The following is a 13374-nucleotide window of genomic DNA, read 5'->3' as shown; positions in this document are numbered from 1 at the left end:
ACTAAATCTTGTTATTCGGTACCATTCCTTTATGTTTTTATACTAATCTGATTGTCTGCAAATACATTGAAATATTCATTCATATTGATACGTAAAGAGTGGGATATGTCACCCATGTATAGATATACTATATGTTTAGTACTTTAATTTATTTTTAATGTATTTGTATGCATTATAATTGCATATCGGAAACATATTACTCTACACAAAGTGGGACCCCATGTAAAGGAAACTGTTCACCTATTTTATTAATCATGACTCATGAGTCATGACTACCAACCAGAGCAGTATGAGATCAGTTTGTTTTATGGCATCCTGTCTATGGGTCAGTGAGGACAAAGGCAAGCAAATGGTTAGCTCTGTCTGGAATATAACAAAGGATGGCTTTGAACAGATTCATTTATTTCATTTTAGGCTGCAGATCCTTCCACTCCCTGACGCCCTCAGGTTGAGGTAACCCCATCAGATCATTGTATTTGCTCGGGCATTCTGAGTTGGCCGGATACACATTGGTCCCGGCTTCAGGCACCTGGCCTCTTAAATCTCCCCCTGAGTCTGCTGCCAGGTCTGGGCTTTGTGCCACTATTGTGGGCTCAGTGTCTCTACATCCTGGAACATGCCCGTCCGCTCATCTGTTCTCGGACACATTCAGAGAGGGCTTCTCACTTTGTATTCACTGCCTCATACATATGATACCTATTATAGTTGCAGAATAAAGTCATATAAGACAATTTCCCATTTGTGGGTGCAAACCTACACCATGAGTAAAACGATTATTTCTGTATATGGTAAATACTTTTTATATCTTGGTTTTTCCCCACCCATGTTGATTCCACATGATTATACGTTTTTGTCTCATTCTATCAATCATCACAGATTAAGCATGTTAACTTGGGTCTATTCGATAAATCATTTGAAGTCCTTTTTTCAGCCTCTCAAATATGAAGAGTTCCTGCTTTTCTTTGTTTTATATAATGTATAACTAAATATCTATAGACTGACTAATCAAGACGTTTAACACCATGATTTTGATCTTTGAGAAACTGGGATATACACTTTTTATTTACCAAAATGTGAATTGATTAATCTATAAAATTGTTAGCAGGTTACTCAATGAGTTAATCAATAGTAATCAATAATAACAACAGTTGTTTGTTGCAGCTTTAGTTATATGGAAAAAGACCGGATAGTGTCATGATTTGTTCATTTCGATTAGCTTGGACTGTCTTATGTCTAATATAAGTTAAATTAAATTAACTATAAGTATGTCTTTTTTGTACACCTTTTAAGAGGAAAAATAAACATTTTAGCTGCATGATATGAAGGCAAAATAATTAAAATGCTTAAATAAAGCAAAATCTTCTTGTTTATCAATGCATTTAGTATTTATTTTTGTTAACAGTATTTGGTCCTTTACAAATATTAAAAAAGGAAACAAAAAAGGAGAAAAAGTATTTAAACACTGTCTCTACTTTTACGGTACATGCCAGATGTACAATTGCAAGACAACCACATTACATTTCTATTGATATTATCTAAATAATACGCCGTCAGTCCTCTTCCCCTGCCTTTGAGGAAGATCCCCCCATAAACAAATCCTCCCCTGCTGTGCGTCTTCCAGATAGAGAATCTAACGATTGCAACAGGTCAAAGTGTAACAGCAGTGATTTATCCATCTGATCCTGAATATAAGTGTTATTTAGTGGGAGTTGGTCACCCCCACATCTCTCAGTGTACTTCATGCAACACTCTGCTCTTCTCCGCAGCTGTCCTCCTGCTGAGAGGAGGCCACACTGATGGCCTGGCTCAGAGAAGTGATGAGGGACGTCAGACCGATGAGGTAGCCGTCTTCCCGGCTCCCCTCGGCCCACGGGATGTTGTGTCGGAGCTCGAGCCTGTCAGGCAAAGGGGTCGTCTTCCCAAAGTCTATCATCCACACGCTGGCCTTGCTGCTGTGGTCGTGGACAAAGAGGAGCGAGCTGCCAATCACCTGATCAGGTCAAACAGATAAATCATTTATTTATTTAATGATGTAATAAGAAGATGGACCCCCTTGAGACTTCAGATATCTTGTTTTCAAGGAGCCTCAGGCACTTAACATCGAGGTTAACAAATGTTTAAATAACTGATAATAAACTAATTCAATTGTATCATCAGCATAGAAAAATCAACAAGGACATAGCCTACATATAAGGACACTGCCTTAACCCTGTTTTACAAAATGATAGCTTGAAAAGGATGAACATAATAGAAACACATTATGTATATAATAAAGGTAAATAAAATCAAAATGAAAACAAGTTGGTTGACTAGAAACAAGCAAAGAAGATTAAGAAAGCGTTGATTCAGATCAATTTTTATCAATTTAATTTGATTTAAGGCAGAAATTACAAATATATGAATTGTCTCGAAACCAACCTCATGGCTCCTGAAAAACAGTGAATTCTTCAGGGCTTCGCTCAGGGCCAGGAGTCTGGAGTGGTACGCTTTCTGAGTGCACACATGGGCAGAGGTGAGATTTAGCAGACACAGATACTACATCAGGGTAAAGGATTAACGTAAAAAAGGAAACGTAAATTGGGAGGAATAGGATTTTACAACTACAACTACAAACAACATAATAGAGGTCAAGAAGCGACACTGGAAATGTAACCAGTGTTTAACGGCCAGCCAGCCACAGACAGACAGACAGACAGACAGACAGACAGACAGACAGACAGACAAACTGACCAGAATATCCAGCTGACTCCGGGTGAAGTAGAGCATTGCCTCAGTGACCTTAGCTAAAGTCAGAATTTTCCTAAAATCCCTTTGGACACTGCCATCCTCCATCTGAGTCACACAGAAAATAAACACAGCAGCACAGACATGTCACTTGATAAGAACAATCCAGGTAAATGGCAATTTTTTCATAAATAGTCCTGCTGTGATGCCTTTTACCCCTACCATGATGCCCTCTATCCTGAAGCCCAGCGTGGACGTAGAGCTGGTTGTATCCCTCCACTGAAGGTACCGACTCTTGGTCACCGCTTTCTGTTCGTGTTCCTCCACTGATGGAGCGGAAGGGTCTACTTTCACCATCTTCTGGTACATGTCACTCCGTAGGGTGGTCTTAGTCTGGGTTTTTGCCACCTCCTCCTCCTGGTATGTCCTGAGAAAGAAACTGTAATGTATTTAAAAACACACTGCTTTGCTTTCACCACTCAGACCCTCATTTGATCTTAACCAACTATTTTCTATAATTTCGAATTAAATGCCTGCAAGACCGTTGTGGTCACCAATGAGCAACTTTACCAGGCATAAGGCCATGGGCCTAAAATGTTACTGGTAGAGACATGTACCAATAAGAAAGAAAATGTATTACGACCAGGAGATGATAAGCACCTGCGAAGAGACACAAATGTCTAGAAGGGGCAAAACTAGACAGAGACACAACAAAAACTACAAAACCAAGGCAAAGCATATCAAAATCTGCTCCTACTTAGAAGAGATGGTAGTGCCTTTTCCATGTCTCGCTGTCTATTCTATGATTTCGTCCATGTAGTCGCTGCTGGTCAAAATAAATATTTGCTCTCTAGCCTACCTGACTCCCATCTTGCAGTCCATGATGACAGGTCTCCTCAGGCCGCTCAGCAGGTCCTCCAGGCGGATGTAGCAGTGCTCCCCTCTGGTGACGCAGCCGTGGTACTGCGGGACGAAGGGTCTCAGCGCATCTCTCATCAGGGAGTCCAGACACTTTGCCTCCACTTCACAGTACAGTTTCAACACCTCCCCTCCCTCACTCAGCTGGAAGTTACCTGGTGATGACAGTACCAAGGGAAGCAGAGACAACCATTAGGAATATTAGCTATCCACATGTGTTTAATAAAACAAGAAGGCCGATATCATCATTTGTTGTGTTTTTTCCTTTTTTAACTTGAGCAAACCTTCTTATTAGATGAGAAACCTTTACTCAGAGATGGTTGACATGATTAAATGTGTTGGTGCATGGTGGATGAACTATGACAAAGTCTGTTAAAACAGCAGCAGTGATGTATGCACAGTGAGATAACCATCACAGCATGAATCTACACCATTTAAGTGAATTTAAGTGGTCTGATCGCTCTCATATTTATCTCTAAACTTGAACACAGTAGTTTCTGAGTGCCTGTATGTGTCTGTTTTGGATGAACATGCCTTGATGTCCAGCCAGCTGGACCCAGGAGCCCTGCCGCCGCAGAGACCAGTGCATCATGGTCAGGTAGGTCTTCCAAGAGCGGCTCTGAGGCCCAAAAGAAGAGCAGATTATATTTAAGTCTTCATGCAAGACCAACAGGTAGACAAGCCTTTTCTAGTATGCATTGTTTTTGAAGAGGAAGATTAGATCTTTGGCAAGGCCACAGGGGTAAAGAACACAGAGAAACACATCCCCCCTGCAGGCAGTTCAGAGTTCATCTAAACCTGAACATCTGCATGCAAGTTGAAAGGCTCCAGGCTGAACCAGGAACTTGATTTAGTGAGGAGACAGTGGGCTATAAAAACAATCAGGGTTTGGTTATCTAATTATTAAAAATAATTACCTAAAATCAGCCCTGATTTGAGACAAATTACAATTAGATTCAAGTCACATTGTAAAGGATAACCTGATCACATCTTTAATTCCAACTTTACAATATGGCAATTTTGATTTGTATAGGCAGCCTATATGCTGTATCAAATAGGTGACAACCAAAGGTCTACACGCAGGTCTACCTCAAAGCAGATATTTTGATTTGTCGTAGTAGTAAAAATACAGGTCAATAATGGCTATGTTCTATTTATATTGTCCCACGAAGATATGACGGTGACCCAGCATGAACAATACCAGGACCTTGAAACTCAAGCAGCCTTAATTTCTGGAACCATCACTCATTTAATTATTTACACCTGTGCTTTTGCAACTGTGATCATTTAAATAACTGAAATATATGGTACAAACACCTATAAAGTCCTTTGTGCCCGTCTAAAAGTGTTAGCGCAGTGTCTGTCTGTGTGTTTGGCTTTCACCAACAGCGCATACCTCAACAGTTATGATCTGTTTTGTATATACACAAAGCAGCTGCCACCAGGCACACCAAAGAAAAACTAAATAAACAAGGGAAGCAAAGGTAGACCAGAGCATGCTTAGTGGAGTCCCTTTCACACAATGTCTACATGATATGCTATTTATGCTTAGTTCACCTTCTTATGTAGTGCTCTTTTATTTAGTCGAGGCTTACTATGTACAACAATGCAAAATACTGAGAAGATCTACTCCCACTGCCTGCTTCCCTCTACTGTCCTATCTACAGCAGCCAGAGCCAGGCATGCAAACACCATTCAAATCTGACTTTGTCAAAGTCCTCTTTCAAGCCGATGCAAATCAGCCGGACCACAGGTGTGAATGACAGTTGAGAAATGTAGTTTTATTAAGCCATCGCCATGGAAAGTGCATCGACTGGGCTAGCAGATGCAAGACAATGTGTCCAACTGCATCTCACCTTCCTGAAGGCCCTCCTCTTTGAGCCAACATCCTCTCCTTCACTGAAGACCTCATCGCTCTCTGCTGAGGAGAAGTTGATGGAGGAGCTGGAGGAGGTGGAGGAGGAGGAGTGCAGAAGCTTGGAGAGGATTGGATGTGGGGAGGACCACTGATGTGTTGTGGATCCCTCTTTGATTCCTATCAGCTCCTCGGTCTCCCCGCTCCCCTCGTTCTCCCCCTCTGACGATGTCTTCCTCTCTTCATCCACTTCTTCAATCTCAAAACTAGAGTTTCTACCTCTGCAGTGTTGCCACTCGCTGTTTGTGCCCCCTTCCATCTCCTTATCCTCACACTCGCTCTTCTCTTCCACTCTTCTATTCCCACTCCACCTCTCCAATCCATCTGTATCAACTTCACCGCAGCCCCCCACCCTTTCCTTCCTCCTCATCCTCCGTTGTTCCTTTACTTCATCCCTTGCGCATCTTGGGATAAATTCAATGTCCTTGTTTCTTTCTGTGCCTTGACAGACCTCATTCCTGTCTTCCCTCATCACGTCGCTCGACTGACTGAGCTCATCGTCTCCATCCCCGTCCTCTCCGAGTCCCCCAATGCACTGATTGTAAGGGGGGAAGCTCTTTGTGGACTGGAGTCTGGGTCTGGATCTCACTTTGACCCTCCTGCAGCTACTGGAAGTCCCTTCTCTAATTGTCAGATGTTGGTACGTCTTATCTGAAGAAAAGTCAGTATCCATTGTTGGATTGTTCTCCGTCTCCATCTCCATCCCCTCCATGTAGTTATCATCCGTCATCACGTTCATCTCACGGGCCAGTGTGAGAGCGTAGGTGTGCGCCTCTACTCCATGAACACATGTGCTTATACAAAAACAGGGAAATGTTTACAAAAGATACACAGTTTCGAATGTGTTTGAGGAAATTCATTTACAAGTCTAAACTCCAGTTTAACACCTCCACAGCAATATTTCTAAGCTTTCTTCAAATTACACAAATGGAAATATAGAACAACAAATGATTGCATGTGGATAACTTACCTTACCTGTGTCTGCCACCTGTTAGAAAGCACTGTGACCGTCAGTGAGCTACATCTCTCTCTCATTCTCACTGGTGGTGCAAAGTTTTGCATGCAGTGACGTCATTAAGTTTCCAAAGCTTCAAGAGGACATCCAGGAACGACACTACGTCAGATAGCAGGATGGAAATACTATAACGTGTCCTCCAATAATGAGAGTGCACTTTGTGTGTTAACTGTTTAGAGGCAGTATTCTCTGAAAAGATTCAAACAGAAGCCTGATGGAACATTTTTGTAAAGGTTTTATTGCAACAGTTTAACAGAATGTAGACTTAAGAAATAATTTTCAGCCATTACTTAATAACTCAAATAACTAAATCTGTGTTCATATATTTTTTGAAGTAGAAAGAGGCAAAAACAGGTTTGATATCTTTGTGCATTTTGATCAAGTAACAAAAAACAGGTTTTAAGAAGTTTTAAAACATTTAACATCATCTACTTTTATCACTCTAATATTTCTATTGTGAACATGTGGATTGTCGTCATAGTTGTCATTCAGTTAAGCAAGATCCTTTTCACACAAACCTTATTGAAATAACTCAACTTCACAGTATTTGTGAGGTGGACTACTTATCAGTTGGAAAAGACAGTGAGCTGGTTTTAAGAACTTAGAGAAATATGTTAGCCGGCATGTCTTTACATTAAAAATGAAACAGCTTTACAATCTTGCATTTCATACAGCTGCAGCTAAAGGGAATATAGTATTTCCATAGAAATAACAATTCAGGGTTATAATCACAATTTCATGATTTTGTCTGTATGTATCATTACACCTATTTACTTTCTAATATCTTATCGAATTATTGAATATTGTTGAACAGTTTTTTGATTGAACTACTAATCCAAAGTTTGAGGTGCAGAGTATTAACAAAGCAACATTGAGAGACTTGAAACAGTGCTGAAAGAGTGTGAGACAAACACAGAGCTTCAGACAAACACAGAGCTTCAGAAGTCTGTGGGTGCTTTCTGAGTCATTTCCAGCCGTCTCAAGTATTCACCATTACATCTTGTTCTCATTATCCTTGAAAGGCCTCCGAATCGTATTTAAATCTGAGGTTGAACCTGTCTGTTCTGCAGCTCTGGGTTGTTGCAACAGTGCAGATGGGGCCTCTCTCCGGTCACATTCGTGGACCCACCAGCTCTGCTGTACCTACCGAGGGATTCATTCTTGTAGTCATTATCAAGTGTCTTAGGCAAATAACTTTAAAAAACATTGAAATTCTCTCAGTGTGTTTTTTGTACCTCCAGCAGCATTGCTGTGATCCTCTTGGTTGATGTTCCGACCGCCATCTGTTCTGAGCTGTAAACAAGCAGAAGAACATACACTCAGAGCTCGTTGAGGCTGAGACACAACACCCGAGAGGAATATATTTCACGTTATCATGGAACACCAAACTCATGAAGTGTGCAGGGCTGCAGCTGCAGTTACGTGTATGCAGTAACGGCTCTTCTCTCACCTGCACTGGTGCCCAATCCTCATTCAACAGCAGCTTCACATAGCTGAAGACGAAGAAGAGACTGAGGAAGACAAAGTTACTGGACACGCCCACCAGGGCTGAGAGGAGAGGGAATTTGAACAAGAAATATCTAATAGAGAATACAAAGATAAAAGAGTCATTATAACTTGTATTAATATATCACATGTTGTATATTTTTTATTCAGACGTGCACAAAGGATTTTATATTTTTGACACATGCAGGAACTTCACCAGACACTAGTGCTCCATTGTAAGCAGGTGCAGTTTAGTAGATATACAAAAGTTCCTGCATGAAGTCTAATGTACGTTAGAGGGTCTCTGAGCATGCTCTTCTTCAGTGATCGTGATGTTATGTTAAATGTTTGTTTTCCTTGTATCATGTCTTAATATTTGCCCTTCTTTGATGTTGCAAATGGAGCTGCTGTGATGCAAGTACAATTTGATGCTGAGTTTTTCATATGTCTTTGGGGTTTTGAACGCCAATGGCCAAGTGACGTTCACTTCCATTATATTCAAGAGGAGGGAGACATCTTCTCCATAATCTCCAACTCTCTGCAACTCACACTAAAACTATCTAAATCTAAATTAATAAATGTGACTGGGGGTTACTGTGACTGTCCCTCTGTTTTTCTTCTTGTTTCATCATCAGATATTTAACATCAGATCTAAATTAAAACATGGTACAGATGTTACCTTATACCAGTGAAGTGGGCATGTACGTTGAGCTGGGATGAGTAGATCTGCACTTTGCTGGAGAGGATCTCAATGACGGCCGTGACCGATGGGAGATACTATACACATGAAGGCAAACCTTTTAGTCAACAAAACACATGACACATTTTAACACGTCGACGAAGCAGTCCAGGACTCACTGGGTCGTCCGTGTAGTCTGAGAAGAGCTCCACCTCCAGCACTTGTTTCTGCTCAGAGACTCCGGTCAGAAAGGCCGGGAGGAACAGCAGCGTGCCCAGAGACCTCAGCAGCTCTGAGCGGTACCGGAACATGCCCTGAACCGCAGGGCAACACAGTCACACAGACATAGTACTGTCAATACATTATTTCAGTCTGTAACAGATTACATTTAATCAGGATTACTCAATCAGATTACATAAAATAAGAACCTGTATCTATCATCTATTTATCACATACATATATATCAGACCAGACTACATGAAATCTTAGAACTTTTATTCATTGCTATTAACATATGAATAGCTCGTCCCACATGTAGGACATACAGTAAACACACATGCAAAAGCTTTACCTTTGCGTATAACTCAATGATTTGGTTATGTTTAATGTTTAATAAGCGTTGACAAAAGGCTGATCTCAGTGGACTCCCCCTTGTACAGTGTTATAAAGTGTAATACAATAGTTCTGTAAAGTTCTTCTGTTTTAAACTTGTTGTGTTGTCTCAGTTCTAGGCAGTTTTAGGCCTCGTTCTGGCATTGTATGTGACTGAAAGGTCTTTCAAATAGACTATTTTGTGTTTCTAATTAATATACATAAAATTCAAAACACATTATGCAAAAACAACCAAAAATGCAGCTTTAGTAAAAATACCATATCAACACCTCTTTACTAAAGTTTGAGGCTTCAAAAGAAGTAGTATTTATAAGAGTACTGGTTTCTTTTTGTAAACACTCAATCGAGTAATTTAAGTCATAGCTGCTTTAAGGACCACATTCCCAAATAAATAGCAACTAAACAAAACTTGACAAACAATAGAGGAAAAAAGAACTGGGATGCAAATATCCGGCAGTACCTCTGGTGAAGGAGAACAGCTGATTTAAATGAATAATAGCATACTTTACACATCATATATTCCTGGAAGATATATATATGATGTATTTCATTTAACAATCATACATTCACATGTTTGTGTGGACATCTCTATCACCTGAACACTGAGATCACATTCTGTTGCAGCAAGCACAAGCAGTCTAATCTGACCAGGCTGAGTGATTAAAGGTTAATGTGCGTCAGCGCTGTACTCACAAAGCGAGAGCTGGAGGCGGACAGCAGTTGTCTTGCCTGAGAAACACACAGCAATGCAAAAGTGAATCATTGTGCATGAACTAACAATGAAGCATTATTTGATTTAAGGCACACATTTGGAGATGAACAAATCAACAACTCACAGAGCGAGCAGAGGAGGCAACCTGCCCTCCTTTCCCAGAGAAACAGGTTGTCTTGATCATTAACATCCCCAACTCCTGATTGGCTGGAGAATCAGGCATGTCCAGCTGCAGAGACATCTCATAGGCCTGGCCAAATGTCAGCACCTGAATGTACATTTTTAAAAGGTAATACTCATGGGAGAAGAGATAGATACAAATACACAGATTGATGCACAGCAAATTCATACATACATGTTTCTTATTCCTCATCAGAGAGATGTTTGCCATTGGATAAGAGCATAGAAAAGAGACAGGAGATTCACAGTCCGTCCTGTAGACAAAAATGGGAAAGCCAGAAAGATAAAATTACAAGACATAAATTACAGTCTGATGCAGCTGGATAAGATATTACATACACACCTGTAGTGATAGTGCACAGGTGTGGAAAAGGCCGCCAATGGCATGTAAGAGTAGTAGAAGCTGCCATATAAAAAGGCTGAAATCCAGAGAAGCAGAAAGACAATGGAGAACACAGTTAAGCCCTGAATAACCCTCTGACGGGCGCGTGACATCCACGTGACGACAGCATCCTGGAGCCCCAGCAGCGCCCCAAACATTTGAGCTGAAGGTTCTCCATCTCCTGAACGCATATCACTCTTTTTACCCATGAAATCTAAACATAAAAAAAAAGAGAGTACATTTATTTTTTGGAAAAGCAGATTAGTACAGAGTTAACCTGGAACAGTTGATAAAAACCACATTTAATGCCACCACAAGTATGAGTTAGTGTAAAGACATAATGAAAAGGATCCCAATGGATTTTGTCCATATTTCACTTTAAGTCAAATTCACATCAAGAACTGTTTTACACAGGCAGAACCAAGTCATTGTTTTGAAAGTCAAAAGTAAGTCTCAAGTCTTTGCAGTCAAGTCCCAAGTCAAGACTGACAAGTCCCGGGTGCCCTTTAGCTCACCTGTTGGTGACACTTGTACAAATGCTCCTTTTGATATAAAGAGACCTTAACTAGCTGACTACTTTGAATCTGAATGCTGCCCTTTGCTGCATATCATCCCCCCATCCCCCCTTGTCCTGTCCACTTTCAGCAGTACTGTATAAAAAATGAAAGAATCCCCGAAAAAAGGTCACCTGAAGAGAATAACTTTCACATTTGGTTTGCAGTCCAAAATAAATCATCATATGTTTATCACCACATTTTATTTAATTTTAGACATACACATTCAATTACTGCTGTTTGCTTTTTGTTCACCATGTCGATGGCATAGTTTTTGGAAGGAAGGAAATAATCTTTGGTATATTTTTCTACTGGAGTTCAGTAACATTAGTTCTTCATGGTTCTATCCTGTGACTTGATTGGATGCTGTTAGATAACACATGGAAGTGGAACATGATAATTAAGGGTTGCATTTCTGATTTTCAGGTCAGAAGGCTCAGTCCAAGAGAAGTCATGAGACATCAGTGCTTAAGTTAAACTTCAGTCTCCAGTCATCAATTAGTGGCTTGAGTCTATAACTCCTGCTGTTTTATTTCATGGAAAAGTGTGGTTGATGATGTCATGATGTCCAGAAACAAGCCCCACTTTGATAGCAGTGATGGCTGTGAAACCACTGAGTCTGATCTCAGTCACAAGCAGAGGCCTTTAGCATCAGATGACTGAACCAACTGTGTCAACAGTCAACTGCCGCTCTGACTGTATTACTGACAAGAAGCATCTAAGAAAAAAGTCAAAATAATCTGGAGGTTTTGACAAAATATGTACTGTGTAATAATGTTGGTGGATTGATGTTTAATTTTCTGTTTTAGTATAAGCTGTTTAATTTCTCATTTCATGCTATTTATAGTGATCTAATATATCACAGTAGCCAAGTATTTAATATTAAGTATACTTTTTCATGCCACTTTCTGCTTCTCCTCCACCACATTTAAGAAGAATGAAGAGTTGATGTTATAAATAAAACGAAATATATGACTTTGTACAAATAGAGATGAGACCATTTGTCATTTGAAATAAAACTATTTGAATAATTTAAACATCAAACATTTATAGTTGCCGGCTTCACAAATGTGGATTTGCGTATTTTCCTTTTTTAATTAGTTTATCATTCATATTGAGTTTTGTAACAGTGGTTATACAAAAGAAGCATTGTAAAGGTGTCACAGCGCCATCTCTCTGCATTGGGCACTTTTTACTTTTGATTCTTTAAATGTTCCTGATTATACTAACTGTACATACTCTTACTTTAATAAGATTTCCACTGCAAATCAAACATATGTTTTGGCTATTTAACATTTAACACAACTATTTTACATGATATCCATCAGCAACATGCCTGCAACAGAATTATTTTGTTATAGAAAACTCACCTCTGGCCAACTGTGAGTGTTAGGAAATCACTTCTCTTTCCCCTGAAGCGCCTTTATCCACAGCTTGACCCTGTCTGGATCAAATGTTGTGATCCTTCAATAACTTCGGCTGCTGAAATAGCTGCCATTGGACGGGCTTAGTCCATCCCACATGATGAGAGTAGCTCTGCCAACTGGAACAGAGTTCTTAGTGTTAAATATGACACTGACAACAAGGCCAAGGCTTGAGAAGTTTTAAGAACTATACTTCTTACTATTAAAACCCCATATAGTTTATGTTTAGCGGACAAAAGAGAAAAATAAAGAGTACAATTACAGAAAGTTAAAGCTGAAGTGTTATCATTAATAGGATTCCTTAGGCCAAAACATAGTAGATGTTAACATTGTATTCCTACTTCCTATTATAGGAAGTAGGAATACAATGTTAACATCTACTATGTTTTGGTTTTGGGAATTGTTTAAACTAATTGATACATTGCATTGCCTTCTATGACAATGTTAGGGGATCATTTGACCTCATGGGCAGCTTTCATTTCAAGTGTATTCTTGCCTTTTCCTTTGATTCGTAAATCGAGGGTAAAACAAACTGTAAAATAATCTGTAGATTAATCCAAAATGAAAATAATTGTTATTTGTAGCCCAAATTCTTTGTATCTTTGCACATCCTAATCCACATTTATACACACATTTCCTTTTACTTTGATAGAGCTCAGTCTTAAACTGTTCTAGGCCTACTAGCAACTTAAGCACATTGATCTGTTCGCTAAGTCTTGATCCTGCATTGTACTTAGAGAATTGTCCTTCTAAAGGACCATGGGATAAAGCCCA

At 39.8% G+C, this 13374-nt stretch overlaps 2 protein-coding genes across 2 annotated transcripts; both read right to left on the bottom strand.

Moving 5' to 3' along the window:
• Nucleotides 1-1396: 1396 nt before the first annotated feature.
• si:ch73-22a13.3 (inositol-trisphosphate 3-kinase B) lies at nucleotides 1397-6555 on the bottom strand. The gene is made up of 8 exons (XM_034137126.1): nucleotides 6533-6555; nucleotides 5499-6351; nucleotides 4177-4261; nucleotides 3584-3797; nucleotides 2947-3151; nucleotides 2731-2832; nucleotides 2419-2490; nucleotides 1397-1990 (listed from the first exon to the last, which is right to left on the bottom strand). The coding sequence occupies exons 2-8, from the start codon at nucleotides 6294-6296 to the stop codon at nucleotides 1739-1741; spliced, it is 1728 nt and encodes a 575-aa protein (XP_033993017.1). The 5' UTR covers nucleotides 6297-6351; nucleotides 6533-6555; the 3' UTR covers nucleotides 1397-1738.
• A 256-nt stretch (nucleotides 6556-6811) lies between these two features.
• Nucleotides 6812-12620, bottom strand: LOC117488268 (seipin-like). The gene is made up of 10 exons (XM_034137076.1): nucleotides 12547-12620; nucleotides 10584-10836; nucleotides 10416-10494; nucleotides 10185-10328; nucleotides 10042-10077; nucleotides 8916-9050; nucleotides 8737-8834; nucleotides 8023-8152; nucleotides 7808-7865; nucleotides 6812-7715 (listed from the first exon to the last, which is right to left on the bottom strand). The coding sequence occupies exons 2-10, from the start codon at nucleotides 10829-10831 to the stop codon at nucleotides 7684-7686; spliced, it is 960 nt and encodes a 319-aa protein (XP_033992967.1). The 5' UTR covers nucleotides 10832-10836; nucleotides 12547-12620; the 3' UTR covers nucleotides 6812-7683.
• Between the last annotated feature and the right edge of the window lie 754 nt (nucleotides 12621-13374).

Source organism: Trematomus bernacchii, unplaced genomic scaffold (assembly GCF_902827165.1).
Source record: "Trematomus bernacchii unplaced genomic scaffold, fTreBer1.1, whole genome shotgun sequence".
Lineage (NCBI taxonomy): Eukaryota > Metazoa > Chordata > Actinopteri > Perciformes > Nototheniidae > Trematomus > Trematomus bernacchii.
Note: the sequence above shows the minus strand (reverse complement) of the source record. Positions and strands in the feature narration are given on the sequence as shown.

Coding starts and splice junctions, on each gene's coding strand:
- si:ch73-22a13.3 (XM_034137126.1), bottom strand. CDS start 6,296: ATGAACGTGATGACGGATGATAACTACATGGAGGGGATGGAGATGGAG. Junction 3,798..4,176: donor CCAGCTGGCTGGACATCAAG/GCATGTTCATCC, acceptor TGTCATCACCAG/GTAACTTCCAGCTGAGTGAG. Junction 1,991..2,418: donor TGTTTTTCAGGAGCCATGAG/GTTGGTTTCGAG, acceptor TGACCTGATCAG/GTGATTGGCAGCTCGCTCCT.
- LOC117488268 (XM_034137076.1), bottom strand. CDS start 10,831: ATGGGTAAAAAGAGTGATATGCGTTCAGGAGATGGAGAACCTTCAGCT. Junction 8,835..8,915: donor CAGACTACACGGACGACCCA/GTGAGTCCTGGA, acceptor TCATGTGTATAG/TATCTCCCATCGGTCACGGC. Junction 7,716..7,807: donor TCACAGCAATGCTGCTGGAG/GTACAAAAAACA, acceptor ATCCCTCGGTAG/GTACAGCAGAGCTGGTGGGT.